The sequence below is a fragment of the Ammospiza nelsoni genome, chromosome 20, assembly GCF_027579445.1.
Source record: "Ammospiza nelsoni isolate bAmmNel1 chromosome 20, bAmmNel1.pri, whole genome shotgun sequence".
Lineage (NCBI taxonomy): Eukaryota > Metazoa > Chordata > Aves > Passeriformes > Passerellidae > Ammospiza > Ammospiza nelsoni.
Genome location: NC_080652.1, coordinates 5,777,624 through 5,794,288, shown reverse-complemented (window position 1 = coordinate 5,794,288; position 16,665 = coordinate 5,777,624). Strand labels below are relative to the sequence as shown.

Below are 16,665 nucleotides of genomic sequence, written 5' to 3'. Positions count from 1 at the left end.
GGCTGGGATCACCCTGTCCTCTCTCGCACTACCTCAGGTGCCCTTTCCCCTCGAGCTGTCAGCTAGGGCTCCTTCCCTCACTCGAGATGGCGCCCGGCCGGCACCCGCCCCGCTCTGCCCTCAGCCAGCATGGCCGCTGCTCGCGCAGCTCTGCCTCCCGCCCTCATCAAACATGGCGGCTCCCATTCACTTCCCATTGTGCCCGCCCTCTTCGCGCTCCGCTGCGGCTTCGGCGGCTTCAGCGCGCTCGACGCAAAGATGGCGGAAGCGATTGCGGGCGTTTGAATTCCAGGGAAGCCGCCAAAGCCGCGCACAAAGGTGGCGGGCGCCGCGGGAGCCGCGCGGCCGATCCATGGATTCACTGCCGGGGGAGGACCCGACGCTGCCGCTGCCGTTCGAGGGCAGGTACGGGGGAGCTGCGGGGCGGGGATGCGCTGGGCAGCGCGGGGCGTGTGGCGGGGCCGCGCCCGCCGGCCGCGGACGGGCTCAGCGGGACGAGCCCGCGGGCGTTGTGCTCTCAGCAACCTCCTCCTTCTTCCCCAGCGCCCTCCAGCTGCCGGACATCTCCCGCGGGGACCCCCAGCCCGGCCCGCCCGGCCGACAAGGTAAGGCTGGATCGCGGCCGGAGCCCGCACATCCCTGCCCCGCTCGGTGCTTCGCGCTGGACCCCAAACCTGTGGATAAAACCTCAAACTCGCGGCAAAAATGGCAAAAAAATTCCCTATTAAGTGATGCGCTTTTTGGCGTAATTTAAGAGTTTTTAAGGCCGGCAGCTGCTGCCGTCACTGCTGTGTGCTCGCTGCCTGCGGTCATTAGGGCATTCAGCCTTATATAAGATGATCAGCGGTTTTGTGCGGCGTGTACTTAAAATACTCGGAATATCCATTGAGGCCGTGCTGCGTGGTCACATTGTGCTCAGGGTTAGGGAAGTTGAATGCTCTGCATCATCCAGTTCTTGCCCTGAGGGTTTATTCTTGACACCGCACCTCGCATAGCCTGATTCCAGTGTACATCATAATTTAGTGGGTGATGGAATTTGGGAGTTTAAATTATAGACAGCTTAGCGTGAGCAGAAAGGAATGTGGATACTGACATGTAATGTAAACAGGGGGCCAAGCAGTGCCTCTCTCACTTCCCTAAAGGTTTTGTTATGTTTAGATTAGTGTAGACTTTTGCCAAATTGAAACCCTACTTAGAGAGATTGTGCTGTCTGAACTTGTTGTGTCTTCTTTAATGTCTAGTAGTACCAGATGTGGCAGAAGACACAGTCTCACCAGCTCGAGCTCGGACCATGAAGGACTATGAAAATGTAAGCAGAACTTTTAATGTAAGACTCAGTGACAAATTTATGGCCAAGATATTTCCAGTGTGCTGGCTGAAGTGTTGACTCTTAGTTTGTTTCAGTTGATACACTTCTTTTGGAGGTGTGTCCAGGTGAATGTCCCTGTTCATGCTTTGAACCTCCTCCGTGTCTTAAGTGTTGCTTTCAAAAACTGAGGCAGGAATTTGTTGTTCAGAGCAGCCGACTGCTGTGCTGAAGTTGTGAAACAAAATTGGCACCCTCTGCTCAGAAGTTCCTGCAGCTCACCAGAAACATCAGAACTTGGTTTGCACATCTGTTGCTGATTTATTTCAGGGAAGCATCAAGTTTGTTTTCATTTAGGTTAGTGTGGGATTTGGCTTTTTTATTCATTGACTACAGCATAATGCCTTTTAACTTTATAGTATGAGTGTGCTTAGAATGCTTGTGTTGTTGAAGTCTAGTATCATTGTGACAATTCTGTAGATAAAAGTATTTTGACACTTACTAGAATATAAAGGAAAACATTAGATTGTTAAAATATTTTAACTGTATTGGCTTTTTAAATTGAATAAGACAGTTGTTTATGTCTCCTGAATGCTGATTTGATTGGGCTGTGCTGCAGGACAACTTCCCCATTCAGGCCTAGAGTGAAAAACTTCAGAGGCATTTATTGTTGTGTGAAGAAGCTGTAGAGGGGAAGGCAATCTAAAATCTCTGAGATGATTGCTAGAGATAAAGGCTGTGGCTGCTGCCTTTGGGCTGTGCCAGGAGTCTGCAGTTTGTGTGCTGCTGTTGCTACCTTTTGTGGCAATGCTGTTTGAAATGAGTGGTTCTTACAAACTCTTTCAGTTTCCTGTGGCCTTACATCCCCCCTGCTCTTTGCTCAGAATTTAAAGCTTGTTTTGGAAAGCCTTGGGTGAAGGATGTTTTTTGCAATCTGTATCTATTTCCCTTTCTCTGTTGTTTCTGTGTGTTGGCTAGGGTAGACAGACACTGGCTTGGCATTGGCATGTGCTTAAAATCTCTGACTGTGATGTGTGCCAAAGACCTCAGTCCAGAATATACATTTTGCCAGTGCTTCACTGTCTGCAGGGTTCCTGTGCACAGGGCAAAACAGTTGTAGAAAGAAGGAAAAATCTGTTCCTGTGTGATGTAGAGCAGGGGCCTCCCCACAGGATTGGCATCCTGCTATGCTCAGACCCCTCCTGTTAAACTGAGCTGTAAAACTTCCCTTGGATGAGAACTTCCATGGATGCCAGCAGTGTGATGAAGCTCAGAGATCCATTGCCATGAAGGAAGAAGAATATACATTAAACACCAGTAAACTTATTTCTGTAACTCTGTTATTCATACAGGCTGTGAGAAGGATGTAATGAAAAGATTGAGCTCTGGCCTTGCAGCTCAGAGAGAACAGGATGGATGTAATGACTCTTAAGTAGGCTGAAAGGTGGATCCATGTAGGAAAGGTCCTTTAATGTTTATACCTGGGGAAGGTGCTGGGCTGGATAATGTTGGTGGTGCAGGTTTTTGAATTATTTATGGAGCCCCACTTTGTTGCAATATGGAGGGAACCATTCTATTGTAGAAAACATGATTACATGGGCAGAGTGAAAAGCATCTCTGAGGAGGATCTTGTTATGGGAAATGAGGTGTTCATGAGCAGAAAGGGTGATGGATATCAAGTAAGGGAGCTGGGTAATATTTGTGGGATTCTTTCTTGTCTCTCCAAACCCTCTTAGAGCTTTGCTGTACATCTAAACAGGCTTCATAGTTGGAAACTGTTGTGCTGTGAAACCACAGCCACTGCTGACAAATCCCTTTTGAACTAAACTGGCTCCATGCAGACTTGGAGAGGAGCTAATCTGAGCTAGGATTTGCTGCCATGCTGCTCATGCTGTGGAATATTCTGTGCAGTATGTATATCAGTCTTGGTTTTCATTCCTTTTGTTTAAATACAGACATCAAAATGCATAAAACAATTAAGACTGAGTCTTCAAATGCATAAATTCAGAGGGTTGCTTTTAAAATCTTTTTGCAGTGTGAGCTTTCTCACATTTTACATGTTTTCTTTCATTAAGCAATAACTTATAAATTGTCTGTGTGCTCTTACCTTCATCCAAGAAACTGAACATCAGAGATGACATTTGTTTCACTCCTTGGTTTATGATTGCATAGTCTGTTTCATTTGCTTTTTGAAAATATTACCCTTAAGCACTTTGGTTTATCTCTGTTGCCACTGAAATACATGTAACAAGAGTTGTGAAATGCTGAATTCTTTTGAAATTATCTTTTTCCTTTTGACTCAGAAAAATATTGAATGTAAGGAGACTAATTAGAAGTTCAGCTGGTGCAACTTCAAAGTGTTTTTGTCACTTGGACTTTTTCTGAATGAGCAGGGACTGCTGGGAATGATTTACTGACAGGTTCTTCAGGGTGTGGGAGTGAGCCACAAAGTTTATGTAGGATTTTCAATTGCTCAGATGATTTTCACTTTTGTGAATAATGACAAGGCAGCTTTCTGGGCAGGGATTATTGAACTGAACAGTTATTTGCAGATGCAGGTTCTGAGTGAAGTTACAGAAAGTAATCTTGGGTTTCACAAGGCGAATATTTTGGAAATTGCATTGCTAATAATTTTTACAAATAGCACTGTAGTGTTCTGGAAAAGCCTACATAAATATTTTATTAGTAGCTCTGTAACATATTAGATTTCCATTTGCTGAAAGCATCTGGCAGGGGACATAAGACTTACTTGAATGAATGTTTTATGCTTCATCTCTTAAAAAAATTTAGAGGGAGACTCCTTTCTTTAATGAAACCATCAAATAAGTTACTGCTTCTACAAGGAAGGTTAAAAGTGATAAGCAATTTTTCCCCAAAGAATTGCACTCTGAATTATGGGATGGGATAAAGGTTTTACTGGTGTTCAATTGGGCTCACTTGTGTGCTTGTGAATAAAGTTACCTGAGTTCTGTTAATGAAACTGCCTTCCCAGGCTTTTGCTTAGAAAATATTTCTGTTTCAACATGAAAACTGTATTGTATCTTGCCTTTTGTTCAAGTTCTATCATTTAGAAGAATTACTTAATGTTGTTAGATTCAGAAATCTCTCCTGAATTCTCATTGTGTCAAGTCAGTCAGTATTTTGATGCTTTAGGGAATAGTTCAATGGGCACAAAGGTATTATATATTTAATTAGCACCTTCACAATTGGACATGTGTGTGTCACCCACATGCATGTATGAGTTTAATTGGCTCAAGGAGGAATTCTGGTCTTGTACTGGTAAAAGCAAAACTACTGGAGGTTAGGATTTTTCCTTTTTTCCCTTTTTCTCATTATCTTTCTTCTTTCACAGCAAATCACGGATCTGAAAAAAGAAAACTTCAATCTGAAACTTCGTATTTATTTTCTGGAGGAGCGAATGCAGCAGAAGTTTGATGGTCCCACTGAAGAAATCTACAAAATTGTAGGCATTTAGAACCATTTCCTGGAACTGTGTCTCTTTTTGAAGAGTTTGTTTTGTTTGATTTTGTCTGTTTCACTTGACTTTTAAGTCTTTTTTTTGTTATTGGAAATTTTGGTGTGATTATTTTATTCTGGCTTTATCCTTTTCAGTAATAACATAAATTAAAGTGACCTGAACAGGTGCTTTCCTCAGGTCTCTTTTCCATAATGGAATGGGAACTTGAGTCTCTCTTGATGCATATTTCAGTAGTTAAGAACATTAATTGATGTTTGGGTAGATCACAGTTGCAGCTGAATATTGCTGCCTGGTCTTCTCCATTGGTGATTTTTTTGTAATTGCTGATGTGTTGAAATGGGTTTCAGCTTCCTGGCCAAGGAGTTCTTTTTACAATTACATCATGAGAGGTTTCCTCAAGCTATAAAAAAAAAAAAAAAATCTAAAATTACTAAAATTAAGTAGTTGATAAAATCAGGTTTTGAAAAGAAAATAATATATCTTGTAGCTTAAAAAAAAATGCCTGGAAACCCTAGAAATTCCCAAATTGAAGTGCAGTACTCCCTAATAGAGCAGTTAAATGTGTGGGCAGGGGATTTGTATTGCTTGAGTGCAATGGTCCTTAATGCTATTAATATTTCTGGAAGGCTTCAGCCTTGCAAAATGTCTTTTAACAGCTAAATGTCTGTTCTTATCCCAATGATACTTTATATTTGCTGGTCCAAGCAAAAAGTAACCTACACACTGCCACTAACTTTTGGAATGGGTGATCTTGCAGTTCTTTACAGACATTTTCATTCTTTTGTCACAGAACATTGAGCTGAAAGTTGAGGTAGAAAGTCTGAAGCGTGAGCTGCGGGAGAGGGAGAAGCTGCTCATCAAGGCCTAGTAAGCACCAGTTTATTTCCTGATATCCACTACTTAGGATTTGTTTCTATGTGTTTTGTGCTTTAGGAATTGGAAGATCTTAAAGGCACTTAGAAATTTCTGGTTTAAAACTAATCCAGGCTGGCAGCTGTTGATTTCCCCATGGGCTTCAATTGCAATGGAATTTTCTTTGTTTTCCTGGAGCAGATGAATTTTGTTTGATCTCTCCAGGTTGCTCAAAGGGTGTTGCTGTGCTTTGAAGGGAACCTTGCACAAGGTCATGCTAGAAAGGAAAATTTATGTGGCAGTCATGAACAAGTGGTCATCTGGTGTTGAGTAAGGAGACATTACCTGCTCTATTCTCACAAGGTGTTAACAAATACTGAAAATGCAGATGGAGAGATCTCAACAGCTCCATGTCTTCAATTTATTCCAGTGCTGCTTCCTGTGGAAAACACAGCTCTGCTGAAGCTTTATAGTGTATTTGGAAGCTTTAGAAATAGAAAGGAAATATTTCACTTTTTCATCATACATCTAAAATGCTTCTTTATCCACTGTGCCAAGGCTTTTATGTGGAACTCACAGACAGCACCCAAATTGCTGCACAGTCTGTAGAAGTTTGTATTGAACCTTGAAGTGATAAGCAGGTGCAGAGAAGGTGAAAGATGCTTGAGCATAATCCATCAGCCTCTGGGACCTGAAATGTTTTCCCTGTTGATGTGCACTGGGATTTATGTCTGTCTTATTTCTCTCAGTAAGGCAGTTGAGAGCTTGGCCCAGGGTGGTGATGCTGAAGTGCAGCATGGAAAAGAGGCACAGAAGAAGATGCAGGAGATGGAGGAAATGCTGACTGGCAGAATAAACCTTCTGGAGGAGGTGAGTGAGCACAGCTGAAGGAATAATAAGGAGACACTGCTGTCTTTGTACTGTTATCTGAGATTTGATATTGTGGTCAGCATATATTTTCATAATGTCTCTTTTCATTCCTCACTGTCTGTGCTTGAGCCAGTTTATTCCTGTATTTATTGTTGAGTTCTGGTTACTTTACAGGGGAACTGTAGTGTAAAGGGAAGGGACCCACAAGGATGATTGAAGTCCATTTAAAGTGAGTTCCTCAAGGAGCAGGAAAGAGGAATTTGCATGACCTCTTATTCACTTTAATGTAACTGGGATTTCTGAAATCATTCTTTGTGCTGTTGAATTGGTAGTAGAGAAGTTCTTAAATTGCTTCCTCTGTCCCAAATCAGGCAGGCAGGCTGGTGTTTTCCAGATCTGATAGGTTAAAGAGCAGATTTTCTGATCTCATGGAGATGGGGTATTTTCTGTAGCCCAAAGGTATTGTTGGCCTCTGACATTAATTTTATTCTGCTTATGAATTCAAACACTGCAGTGTGGTTTTAGTCACAGGTTTACACAGCACCATGTAATTATATAAATCTAGGGAGTGCTAACAAAGATTAATTTCCTTCAGAGTTCTTCACTGACAGGTGAATGTTGGCAAAACAAATTTTCAGGAGAGGGGTTGAGTGGAGAAGTTCAGGGGTGAAGGAGTTTTCCTCTCCCTCCCCCAAAAAGATGCTTTTGAGTTTAGATGTGAAGGCAAGGGGGGAATGGCTTGTTAGGCTACAAGGAGGCTTTTATGTCATAGGAAGCTAAATTGGCTGAGCACAGCAGGGAAGCTTGCAGTGTAAAAATGAAGATCTGAATTAAATTTGATGTAGTATGTGGCAAGTTCTTATGTATGTCTTTTTTTTTGGTGTTCTCCATCTCTGTGAGTTGGGTCACCCAGAGGAAGTTGAGATAACAGCCAGAGATTTCAGTCCATTTCTTTTGCTGTTCAAGAGAAAAATGTCTGGTTCATACTTTATCAATTCCTGCACAATATTATAAATGATGTTGGAGAGAGTTCCAATTAGCTGCAGTGAGCTTGGGAATATTAATTTTATTGAACAAAAAAGCCCTTCTTTAACCTCTTTCATTTAAGTGTAGCTATTTATTATGATAGTAGGACAGTGGGACAAAACCATTTTATAATTGTTAAATCTAAAACCATAGCATAGGGGCACTTTTGTTTCTAGTTCTGCTATCAGTTAGGGTATTTTCTATTTCTTTGAAACAAATTTCCCTTTTTTCTGTACTATAGAAAGTGGATTAATCTTGAAAATGCAGACACAGAGTTCAGAAGCATTTACAAAGAACTTGAAATACTTGGTAAAAGTTCCTAAATTAAACTTCCTGACATATGTTGGGTAGAAGAAACTTCAGTATGTGAAAAAAATCATGAGCATTTAGTTCTTAGAGGCATCAGGATTGTGTATTTTAATTTCAGAATCTTAAAGCTGCCCAAGAAGAGGTGGAAAAAGCCCTTGCAATGACAGAGAAGGAGAAAGCTCTGAGAATTGCTGCTGAGCAGAAACTTGCTTCAATTATCAATGCCCCTGCCAAGGATGTGGACAAGGTTACAGAAGCTGAGAAAGACAGGTCAGAAGTGTTGCCAGTAATGTTTCTGACTGCTGGAATTCTTTAATAAAGTGTGAAGAGTCAGCACAGCTTTGGCTTTGATTAGGTTGGTGCTGCCCTTGGGTACAGGAGAGTTGCTGGCCACCCATGGTGTGAATGGCAACACAACAACCAGTTCAGTGCTTTGTGCTGCAAAGTCATCTTTAAAAGTTCCCTGAAAGCCTGAAAGGGTCAGGATGTGTGAAACATAAACTCATAGGTCAGGTTGGTAAATTTAATGGGAAGAGAAACACTGTTAGAAATACAATCCAGGGTACAAAACACAAGAAATCAGTGATGGCAGATTATGCTACAAAGTTTTCATGTGTAACACTCAGATCTGCCAGAAAACATCATTATTGTTCTTGGAATACTGGGAGTGTGAAGATGTGTATTGATAGATAACAACAGCACTGACCTGACTTGTTTTTAGTATGGTTTTTTCATTTTTTCTTTTTTGTTTCTGTGAAATGAGAACCACTTAGATACAAATTTAGATGAAACTGCTTGAGAGACTCTTGCTGAAGGCACATAAGGATGTGGTGTGTGGTCTAAGAAAGGAAATAGATTAATAAGGTTTTTTGTGTACTGTAAAGGACAAAGTAAGTAAAATATTGAAACTTAACTGTTGATATTTGAAGTGGTATTGAAGGAAAATAAGAATGAGCACTTTGCAGATAGCACAACCCTGTTTGCTTATGTTAAAATTAGAGCCCATTTTTAGGTTTGCCAGGGTTATGACAGTCCTTCCTTCAGTTCTACAAGTATTGTCTTGAGTCTTCACTTAGGAGAGTTGTCTGCAAGATTCACTGCAATTGCTGGGGAATTGGTGGTAGATGGTGCAAGATTAATCCTTAAAATCTTGTAATTTTAGACTTATAGAGCAACTGAATCTGTCACTGAAAAGTAAAGAAGCTTTAATTCAACACCTTGAGAAGGAAAAGGCTCAGAGTGGATCTTCTGATGGGAACTTGCCAGCAGAAAAAATCAGAGAACTTACCATTGCCTTGAGGCTTGAAAAGGATAGTGAGATAGAGGTGAGGAAACTGCCTGATGAATTTCTTGTTATAAATCTCATGGGGGGTAGGATTTTAAAGGTTTTATGCATGACACTATGTGAATAACATCAACTAATTCTTAAAAATATTATTTCCTCCTCCATTTTCCAGTTCATTACCATTCAGGGGTTATGCTTGGCTTGGTGGGCAATATTCATCCTTATTTATCCATTCCCTCAGTGAGAGGTTGTGTTTCCCACTGACCTGATGCCTGTGGAATAGACAGAGTGCAGTTGCTTTACAGAAATATATATTAGAGAAATCCTAGATGTTAATAGATCCCTTGCTGGATGACATAACTGCTATAAAAGTTAAGAATGTGACTTGAGAATTTGTTCTTGGGAAGTGTCTCTGCTGTTATGGGCTGGAAAAAAAGCTGTGGTAAGGGAGGTAGGCATAAAAACCTCTCATAAAATAAAGTGCAGGTTTGCCCTTTAGCTTACAAAAGGTACAAGCATCAGTCTTTTATTTCACTTGGCTCCTAAATAGGAAGACAGAGATCCTGAAAGCTGGAATGTAGAAACAGGGCCTGAGGCTTCTTGTCTTCTTTTTTTTCCTATTGGTTATTCAAAGACAAAATTAAAGCTGGCAGAATTAAGAAAGTTAATTATGGAGGCTGTCAAGCATCTGAGATTTTTTTTCTTCCCTTTTGTTTAGGAACTTAATATTGCTCAGGTCAGTACATAGACACATTTTTTGTCTGTGTCAAGAAACTTTTCTGATTGGATTGATTAGAGGTAGTAAAAGTTTGCTGTTCTGGGTGATCTTGCAATTAAATCAGTCTGTGCCAGGAAACCCCCTGGTTTCACAAGAGTATTTGTGTGTCAAGGTGAAAACAGCTTCATCTTTAATCATTTCACAGGAGGTGGACAGAGTGCATATGATCATTTGGGGGGCAGTATTGGAGAAAAAAATCTGATTAATACCTTTGCACAACTCTGGTTTTATGTATGATTACTTTTCCAAAACAAATAATTCTGTCACCTCCCCAGGGAAAAGTGCTAATTAAAATCTCTCTTGATAAAAGCATCTTGCTGACAAAGATAAATGTCACATAAAAATGCACCTCTATTAACTCAGCAAGTGCTGAGTTCTGTCTCATGCATGGAGGAACATGTTTGGAGGATTTTTGTTCTATTTTCTTTTTTTCTTCTTAGTTTTGACTGGCTTATTTTTTGCCCAAGATTTTTAAGCTCATTTTGCTTCACTTTAATGCTTAATGGGTGTATTTGTGTTGAGAATGAATGACAGTGGCCATAACAACTGTTTTCTTCTTACAGGCTCTTAGAATGGAGTTTCAAAATGAGAGAAATTCCTTTGAAAAAAAAATTCAGGTAAGTTCCAGTTTGGCTCCTGTTTCCTTGACCCCTTACAGTGTTGGGCTCCCTCTGTTATCCTTTCATAGGCACAGAGGCCCTGACTCCAGGGGAAGCAGAGCAGGTCCTCTGCTAAATTCTCTTTTATGTGGGATGACAGGAGGACCCCTCCTGTTTTTGAAGCAATTTTCAGTAAAGCTGAGACACACACTCATCAAATATTGAAGCTGATGCTCATGGCCTGCTCCCTTCTTATACAAAATTCCAGGCACTTCTTTAAGATGCTGCCTCTCATTTTGGGAACTGTATTTTATGTTGATAATCTGAGTAATAAGCTCCAAGAACTCTGAGAGAGTGTACTTATTAATTTGCAGTTTCTTAGTGGGAAGTTAATGCAACTTTCACATAATCTAATTTAGTCCCTGCAAGAAGAGCTGCAAGAGAGAGAAAATGAGCTTGCTGTTGAAAAGAAGAATGGTTTGAAAAGGGATAAAACTATCCAAGGACTAACTGTTGCCTTAAAAGCAAAGGAAAAAGAGGTGAGGATCATTGTGATCTTGCTGGTTTGTTGAAGTGCCACAGAGGGGAGGTGTTGTGTGTGTGTGGCAGGTCTGATCTCACTGGAACCATGAGGAGGCTTTGAGTGGGTCCCTGTCACTGCTGTCACCTCTCCAAGCAGTTCTGCTTGTCTGCAGTTTGGGCTCTTGGGCTGAAGGAGAGAGGAGAAAGTATCAGTTAAGTATCTTCCTCCCTTAAGAGCCTGGAAGAAAAATGTTTTCAGCTGCATACTGATTTTTATCAGCTCTGAGCACCACTTAGAAGATCCGAGGGGTATTTTATGTTGTTGAGTAAGTGGAGCTGTCAAAGGCAGCTAAAATGAGAGAGGTCAACATCAGCTGAAATTCAGATTGTGTGGAAGAGTGGGAAATACTTCACTTGAGTGATAGGTAGTCTAGTGAGTGTATAAGAGCAAGAATTTCTTCATATAAGATTTACTATGATGTATTTGGTGTTCTTGTAAGTCTTTTGTGTAGTTGGATGAATGTTTAATGAGATGGGGTAGAAATTACTGCAGTGCCATCCCTTGGAAATAACTTTTCCTACATAATATTCATTTCACTTTATTTAAAGAATGAGGAGCTGGCTTCTGAAATTGAGGAGTTAAATGCTTCATTGGCTAAGGCAAGAGAGGCAACTCACAAGGCACATGTCCAGAAATTCAAGGTAAGAACAAGCAATTTGTTGTTGATTTCCCCCATTCCTGCTCCTCCCTTTACTGTAATTCCACACAGCAGGCTGTGCTTGCTATCTTTGAAAGCAGAGGAATGGAAATCAGTTTAAAATGTTGTTTTAATTTTTTTAATCTTTATTACTTTGAAATAAACCTCCTAAATAAAATTATTTGAACAATAGAATGTTAAAATAACTTAGCTTGTTTCTCCTTCTTGTTTTTGTTTTTTTTTTTTTTTTTAATCTAAACCAATTGAGAATTTTTAAGAAATATGTAATATCAGAATAAGTTAAAAATAAAGACACAAATATCTGGGGAGCTGAGGTTATCTTGAGGCTTTTTTTCCCAAAAGTAGAGTGCCAGTACAGGCTTCCTATTAGAGTTGAACTGGGTGCAGGACACCTGCTTGGACTTATTTATACAATAACTGTGAAACCACTATTTATAAAATACTGGAATGTTGTTTGTGAAAATGTGATTTAATAATGCTTTTTGTGTGTATGTGAAGGAGAAAAGGGACTTGATGATTTTTTTAAAAAAAGTTCTGAGTTTAAGAAATGTGCAACTGATCCCTGCTGTCCACAGAGCCCACAGTGCAGAGTGAGTCCTGCTCCTCATCACTCTGCCCCTTAGCTCCAGCCCTGAGCTGAAGGCAGCTCTCTGTGAGTAAAAGGAGCTGCAGAGTCCTCTGCTCCTGTCACCTCTGCTCTGCTCCAGGGCCACTTGTAGCAGTGTGGTGGAGCACAAAATAGATCTGTGCCAAGGGGAAGGGTGCAGTCGCCATCCCAGAAATGTGCAGCTGTGGCACTTGGGGATGTGGGTTGGTGGTGAGCATGGTGCTGGTGCTGGGCTAGCAGCTGGACTCCATCCTAAAGGTCTTGTCCACCCTTAATTCTTAAGGTTGGCAGCTGGACTCCATCCTAAAGGTCTTTTCCACCCTTAATTCTGTGATTCCATGAAAGACTCAGTAACTTCCTGTCCTAGTCCAGACTGAAACTGGACTCTACTCCAGAAATAGTTGGATGTAATTAAAGCTCTGTGAATCAATAATACTGCCATGACCTTGTCTGCACTGTGGGCTCCTTTACATGTCAACCTTTGTCTCTCTTTGGCACCTCAGACTTTCTCAGCCTGCACTGGATGTCATGGAAAGTTTTGTTACATCAGGAGAGGAAGTTTTTAGTGTTACACTTTCCTTGTTTTGTCATTTCACTGTTTCTTTGCAGCCCAGTTCTGATACACTGGGAAGAGGAGCAGGGCTGTGGGATGCAATGGTAGTAAAGACTCCCAGGCTTCACAAACCCCTTTCTGGAGGCTGAATGCTGTTGTGTGTTTCAGGGAGCTGCAGATTTCCAGGCCCTGCTGATGGAGAAGGAGACCCTGCTGGCAGAGCTGCGCTCAGAGAACCTCAGCAAGGACGCTGAGAACCGCAGGCTGCAGAGAATCATCAAAGTCACTGGGCAGGAGCTGAGTGATCTCAATTTGCAAAGAGAGAAAATGGAGAAGGAGCTGGATGAAGCACAGCTGCAGAAGAGCAGAAGTGACAAAACCATTAATGTTATTATCACATTTTTGCTTTATTTCTTAGTCTAGAAATCATTCAGTGCTTTTGCAGGTCCTTTTCTAACAAAATTAGGTTTTTAATTTAAATAAGTTCTGGGAAGGAAATGCCTGACACTGCCTAATGCTGTGTGTGAAGATTGAGGAAAATTTTGGCACATAATCTGCACAGAATAATATTTTAAATATAATTTTGATAGTTAGGTCCTAGGAAAAAAAACATTAACCTTTAAAAGTGGTAAATGGTTACTGTTGATCCAGTTTTTCTGGTGGGAGAATCTGAACATCAGGATGATGTATGTTTACATTTCTGCCATATTTTTCTTGTTGCATGTCTATAGATTATCTTAAATTTCACTACTTAAACTTTCTTCTAATTGTGACCTGGAGCCAAACCTCAGCCTGCTCTCTGCTCTTCTAGCAGGGTCACTGTAAAGGCTGTATATTAAATAACCTCTGCTCGTAAAAGACCCAAAGCACAGGATTAATTGATCACAGTTTAACATAAAAATGAGGTGCTGTTCATTAATTCTGCTGCTTCATATTCTCTTGAGGGTTTGTTACCTTGCTGTGGGCATTCAGATGAGCTCTCCTGCTCCCAGCACTCACAGCTGATGCAACAAAGTGAATGACTGAGTTTCTCCTTTTCTTCATTTGGAAAAAGGATGCACCTTCTGCTGAGGCTTTGACACAAACCACTTCTCACCTGAATGCTTTGTCGTGTGGATTTTGTTAAAGTCTTCTCACCATTGCTTCCAGGAGGGCAGCATTTGCATAATGAGCAGAGTCCTGCTTGCATCCACAGTCTGATCCTCCTCAGTCAGGGATTAGTCTCCTGCTATATGAAATTACATAAAAGATTTAATGAGCCTGTCTTTATTCACTAGATGTTTTGGTTCCATTATTAAATAAGGACCTTAATAAAGCAGGGAGATGTGGAAATTGCTGCTCCTGCACTATTCCTGTAAACCAGCAGAGGGGTCTCTTTACCTGCAAATAAATGAAGTTCTTCTCCCCCTCCTACTCCCAATTTAAAGCATTTTTGTTTGATTGTCAACTGTGGTTTGGCTGCCATCACAAAATCTCTATCTTTGGTGTGCTTTGAGATTTCTTTGGGGTGTTGAGGTTAAGGAGAGCGAGAACAGATCGCTGCTGTCAGTGAAACAGCCACAAAGAACATTTATTGATTTGAAGTATTTTATATTTAACTGTCTTCTCTATTCAGATTTTTTTTTCATCTCTCAGGGCAGCTAGAATATAACTGTACAGGAAAGACAGGAAAAATAGGACTGAGGAGGGAGTTGCTAGGGGATTTGAAGTTAGCTGGATTACAGAAGCCCTGTTTGACTCCGTTATGTCCAAGTTTTTCATGTAAATGATGAGCTCCTCGGGGAAAAGCATTCCTGCCAAAAGATGAGCAGTCTTATAAAAATTATATCCCTAACCTATTTCCTACTCCTTGCAGAACAGCTGCTTCAATTTCAGAGCTGCAAGTACATTGGATAGAACCACATTGCCTGTGAAGTGTTGCCCATTAAGTAGTAGATATGTGGGAGTTAAACAATATGCTGTGAGATTTTGCTCTTTGACAAATAGGAGGCTGCTTCGGTGATCTGCTGCAAACTTTTTATGAGACAGCCTTAAAAACTCAGTTCTATTTATGCTCCAAGATGCCTATTCATCAGTGTTTCTATTTTGTTGAAATAAAGTTAGCAAAAAAAAGTGTATAAACTGTAGAAAATGCCCTCAATCTCTGTAATGAACTGCTGCCCTAGCTCTTCACTCATTCACAGGGAAATTTGCAGTGACTTTCCATGTACTGTAATTGAGGTAATGCTAAATTTTGCATATATTCATTAAAAATCCCCAAACAACCCTCCTAAAATGTATTTCTGGGCCTGCTGTAAACCCAGTTTGTCTGGACATGAATTGGGCATTACTGTCCTGGAAAAGAAGAAGGTGAAACTAAATCAAATAAGATTGTTACACGTGAGCTGGTCATCCAGATCACAGATTTAGTCCAATTTTAGGAGTTTCCTGTATTAATGGGTTTAGATGTTCTTGAACCATGTTCCTGCCTTAGGGTGGGCAACTTTAAAAGGCATCTGAAAGAGCTTTTAAAGCTCTTTCTGTTCTGTGCTTTCCAAATAAGCATCACTATCAAGATGCTGTTAAACATCACTTAAAGCTCTTTGGAACAAGAAATTTTGGACTTATATTTTTCCACACTATTGGTGAGGAATAAACATCTCATCCTTGATGTTGTTCATGGCTGTGATGGTGCTGTGCCTGTAACAGGGCTGGAATGCTTCTTCCTTGAGAAATTTGTTCAAATTTACATGACTAAACACTTCACATTCTCTCTCCAGGCCTAAATGTAGACAGTTCAAGTGTATTTACTAGATATTCATATTTGATCAGTTGGTTGGGGAAATGCATAATAACTCATTAGGCAGAATTTATTATTTAGTCTTCCTAGCTGTAGTTTAGCCTGAGAGGAAGATTTTGGAGCTTCACAACTTAATTATTCACCAAACTGGTTTTCATCTGACAAGGAGGGGGAGGCATCTGCTCCAGTCTTCTATATTAGAGTGTTTCACATTCATTTTTCTTAGTTCAGCTATCATTAATCATAGGAAAGTCTCTTGGGGAAAAGGTTGGCAGAGAGAATTGCAAAGTTTATGCTCTGAGAGCTGTAGGTACTGTATTACCCTTGCTAGTCAATGGATAGAAACCAATAGATTTTCTCCCAGACAATTTGAGTGGTCAATGAGTTCAAACAAGCTGCTACAGTGATGGATAGTTTGGTGTGTTACACAATTCCAGCTCATGCAAAGAAGGTAATTTTCAGTCTCACCTTTAGCTTGCCTTGGGAAGGATTTAGGGAGTTCTGGGGGTAGAAATAGGAGAGGCAAAGTTATGAACAAATTGGAAATTTCACACAGGCTGTTCTGCTTTATCCACAATTACATCCCTTTCAGTCCAGTTCTGCCCATAAACCTGGCCATTAGTGAGTTCTGCTGTTTTAGGGCAGAATTCTGGTTTCTGCACCTGGCAGGTGCTGTGCACCAGGAGCACTGAGATGAGATAACAGGTTGTTGCAGCAGCATCTTTCTAACTCTGCATGTCTGTCATCTCCAAGCTGCTTCTGGTTTTCACTAAGAGTCACAGTGTTGGTCACTTGAAGTTGCAGGCCGGATGAAAAGTCCCCTGAAGTTTAATTACAGGTAATGTGTCAGTTCAAGCCACTCAGTAACACGATAGCATAAAAATAACATTTAAAAAAGCCAAGGAGTGACCTTTGCAGCACAGGGAATGTGATAACACTGCTGTTGATCCTTTGCTTCCAATTGCAGTGCTGTGTGGGAATA

At 40.7% G+C, this 16,665-nt stretch overlaps 1 protein-coding gene across 4 annotated transcripts in view; it reads left to right on the top strand.

Annotated features, from left to right (window-relative positions):
- Positions 1-270: 270 nt before the first annotated feature.
- The window catches only part of CDK5RAP2 (CDK5 regulatory subunit associated protein 2), a 221,357-nt gene continuing 204,962 nt past the window's right edge, over positions 271-16,665 (top strand). For 2 of the 4 annotated variants that reach the window (XR_009419787.1, XM_059486484.1), the window contains exons 1-12: positions 286-405; positions 544-605; positions 1,242-1,327; positions 4,659-4,769; positions 5,575-5,651; positions 6,386-6,506; positions 7,960-8,111; positions 9,004-9,166; positions 10,468-10,521; positions 10,923-11,042; positions 11,635-11,727; positions 13,073-13,291. Coding sequence is in view for 3 of the 4 variants with exons in the window: in XM_059486484.1 (XP_059342467.1) it covers positions 353-405; positions 544-605; positions 1,242-1,327; positions 4,659-4,769; positions 5,575-5,651; positions 6,386-6,506; positions 7,960-8,111; positions 9,004-9,166; positions 10,468-10,521; positions 10,923-11,042; positions 11,635-11,727; positions 13,073-13,291 (1,311 nt within the window). In the remaining variant the exon portion in view is untranslated. Of the gene's footprint in view, positions 406-543; positions 606-1,241; positions 1,328-4,658; positions 4,770-5,574; positions 5,652-6,385; positions 6,507-7,959; positions 8,112-9,003; positions 9,167-10,467; positions 10,522-10,922; positions 11,043-11,632; positions 11,728-12,319; positions 12,397-13,072; positions 13,292-16,665 lie in introns of those variants that run through there. The other 2 variants (XM_059486486.1, XM_059486485.1) reach the window with 2 other exon arrangements.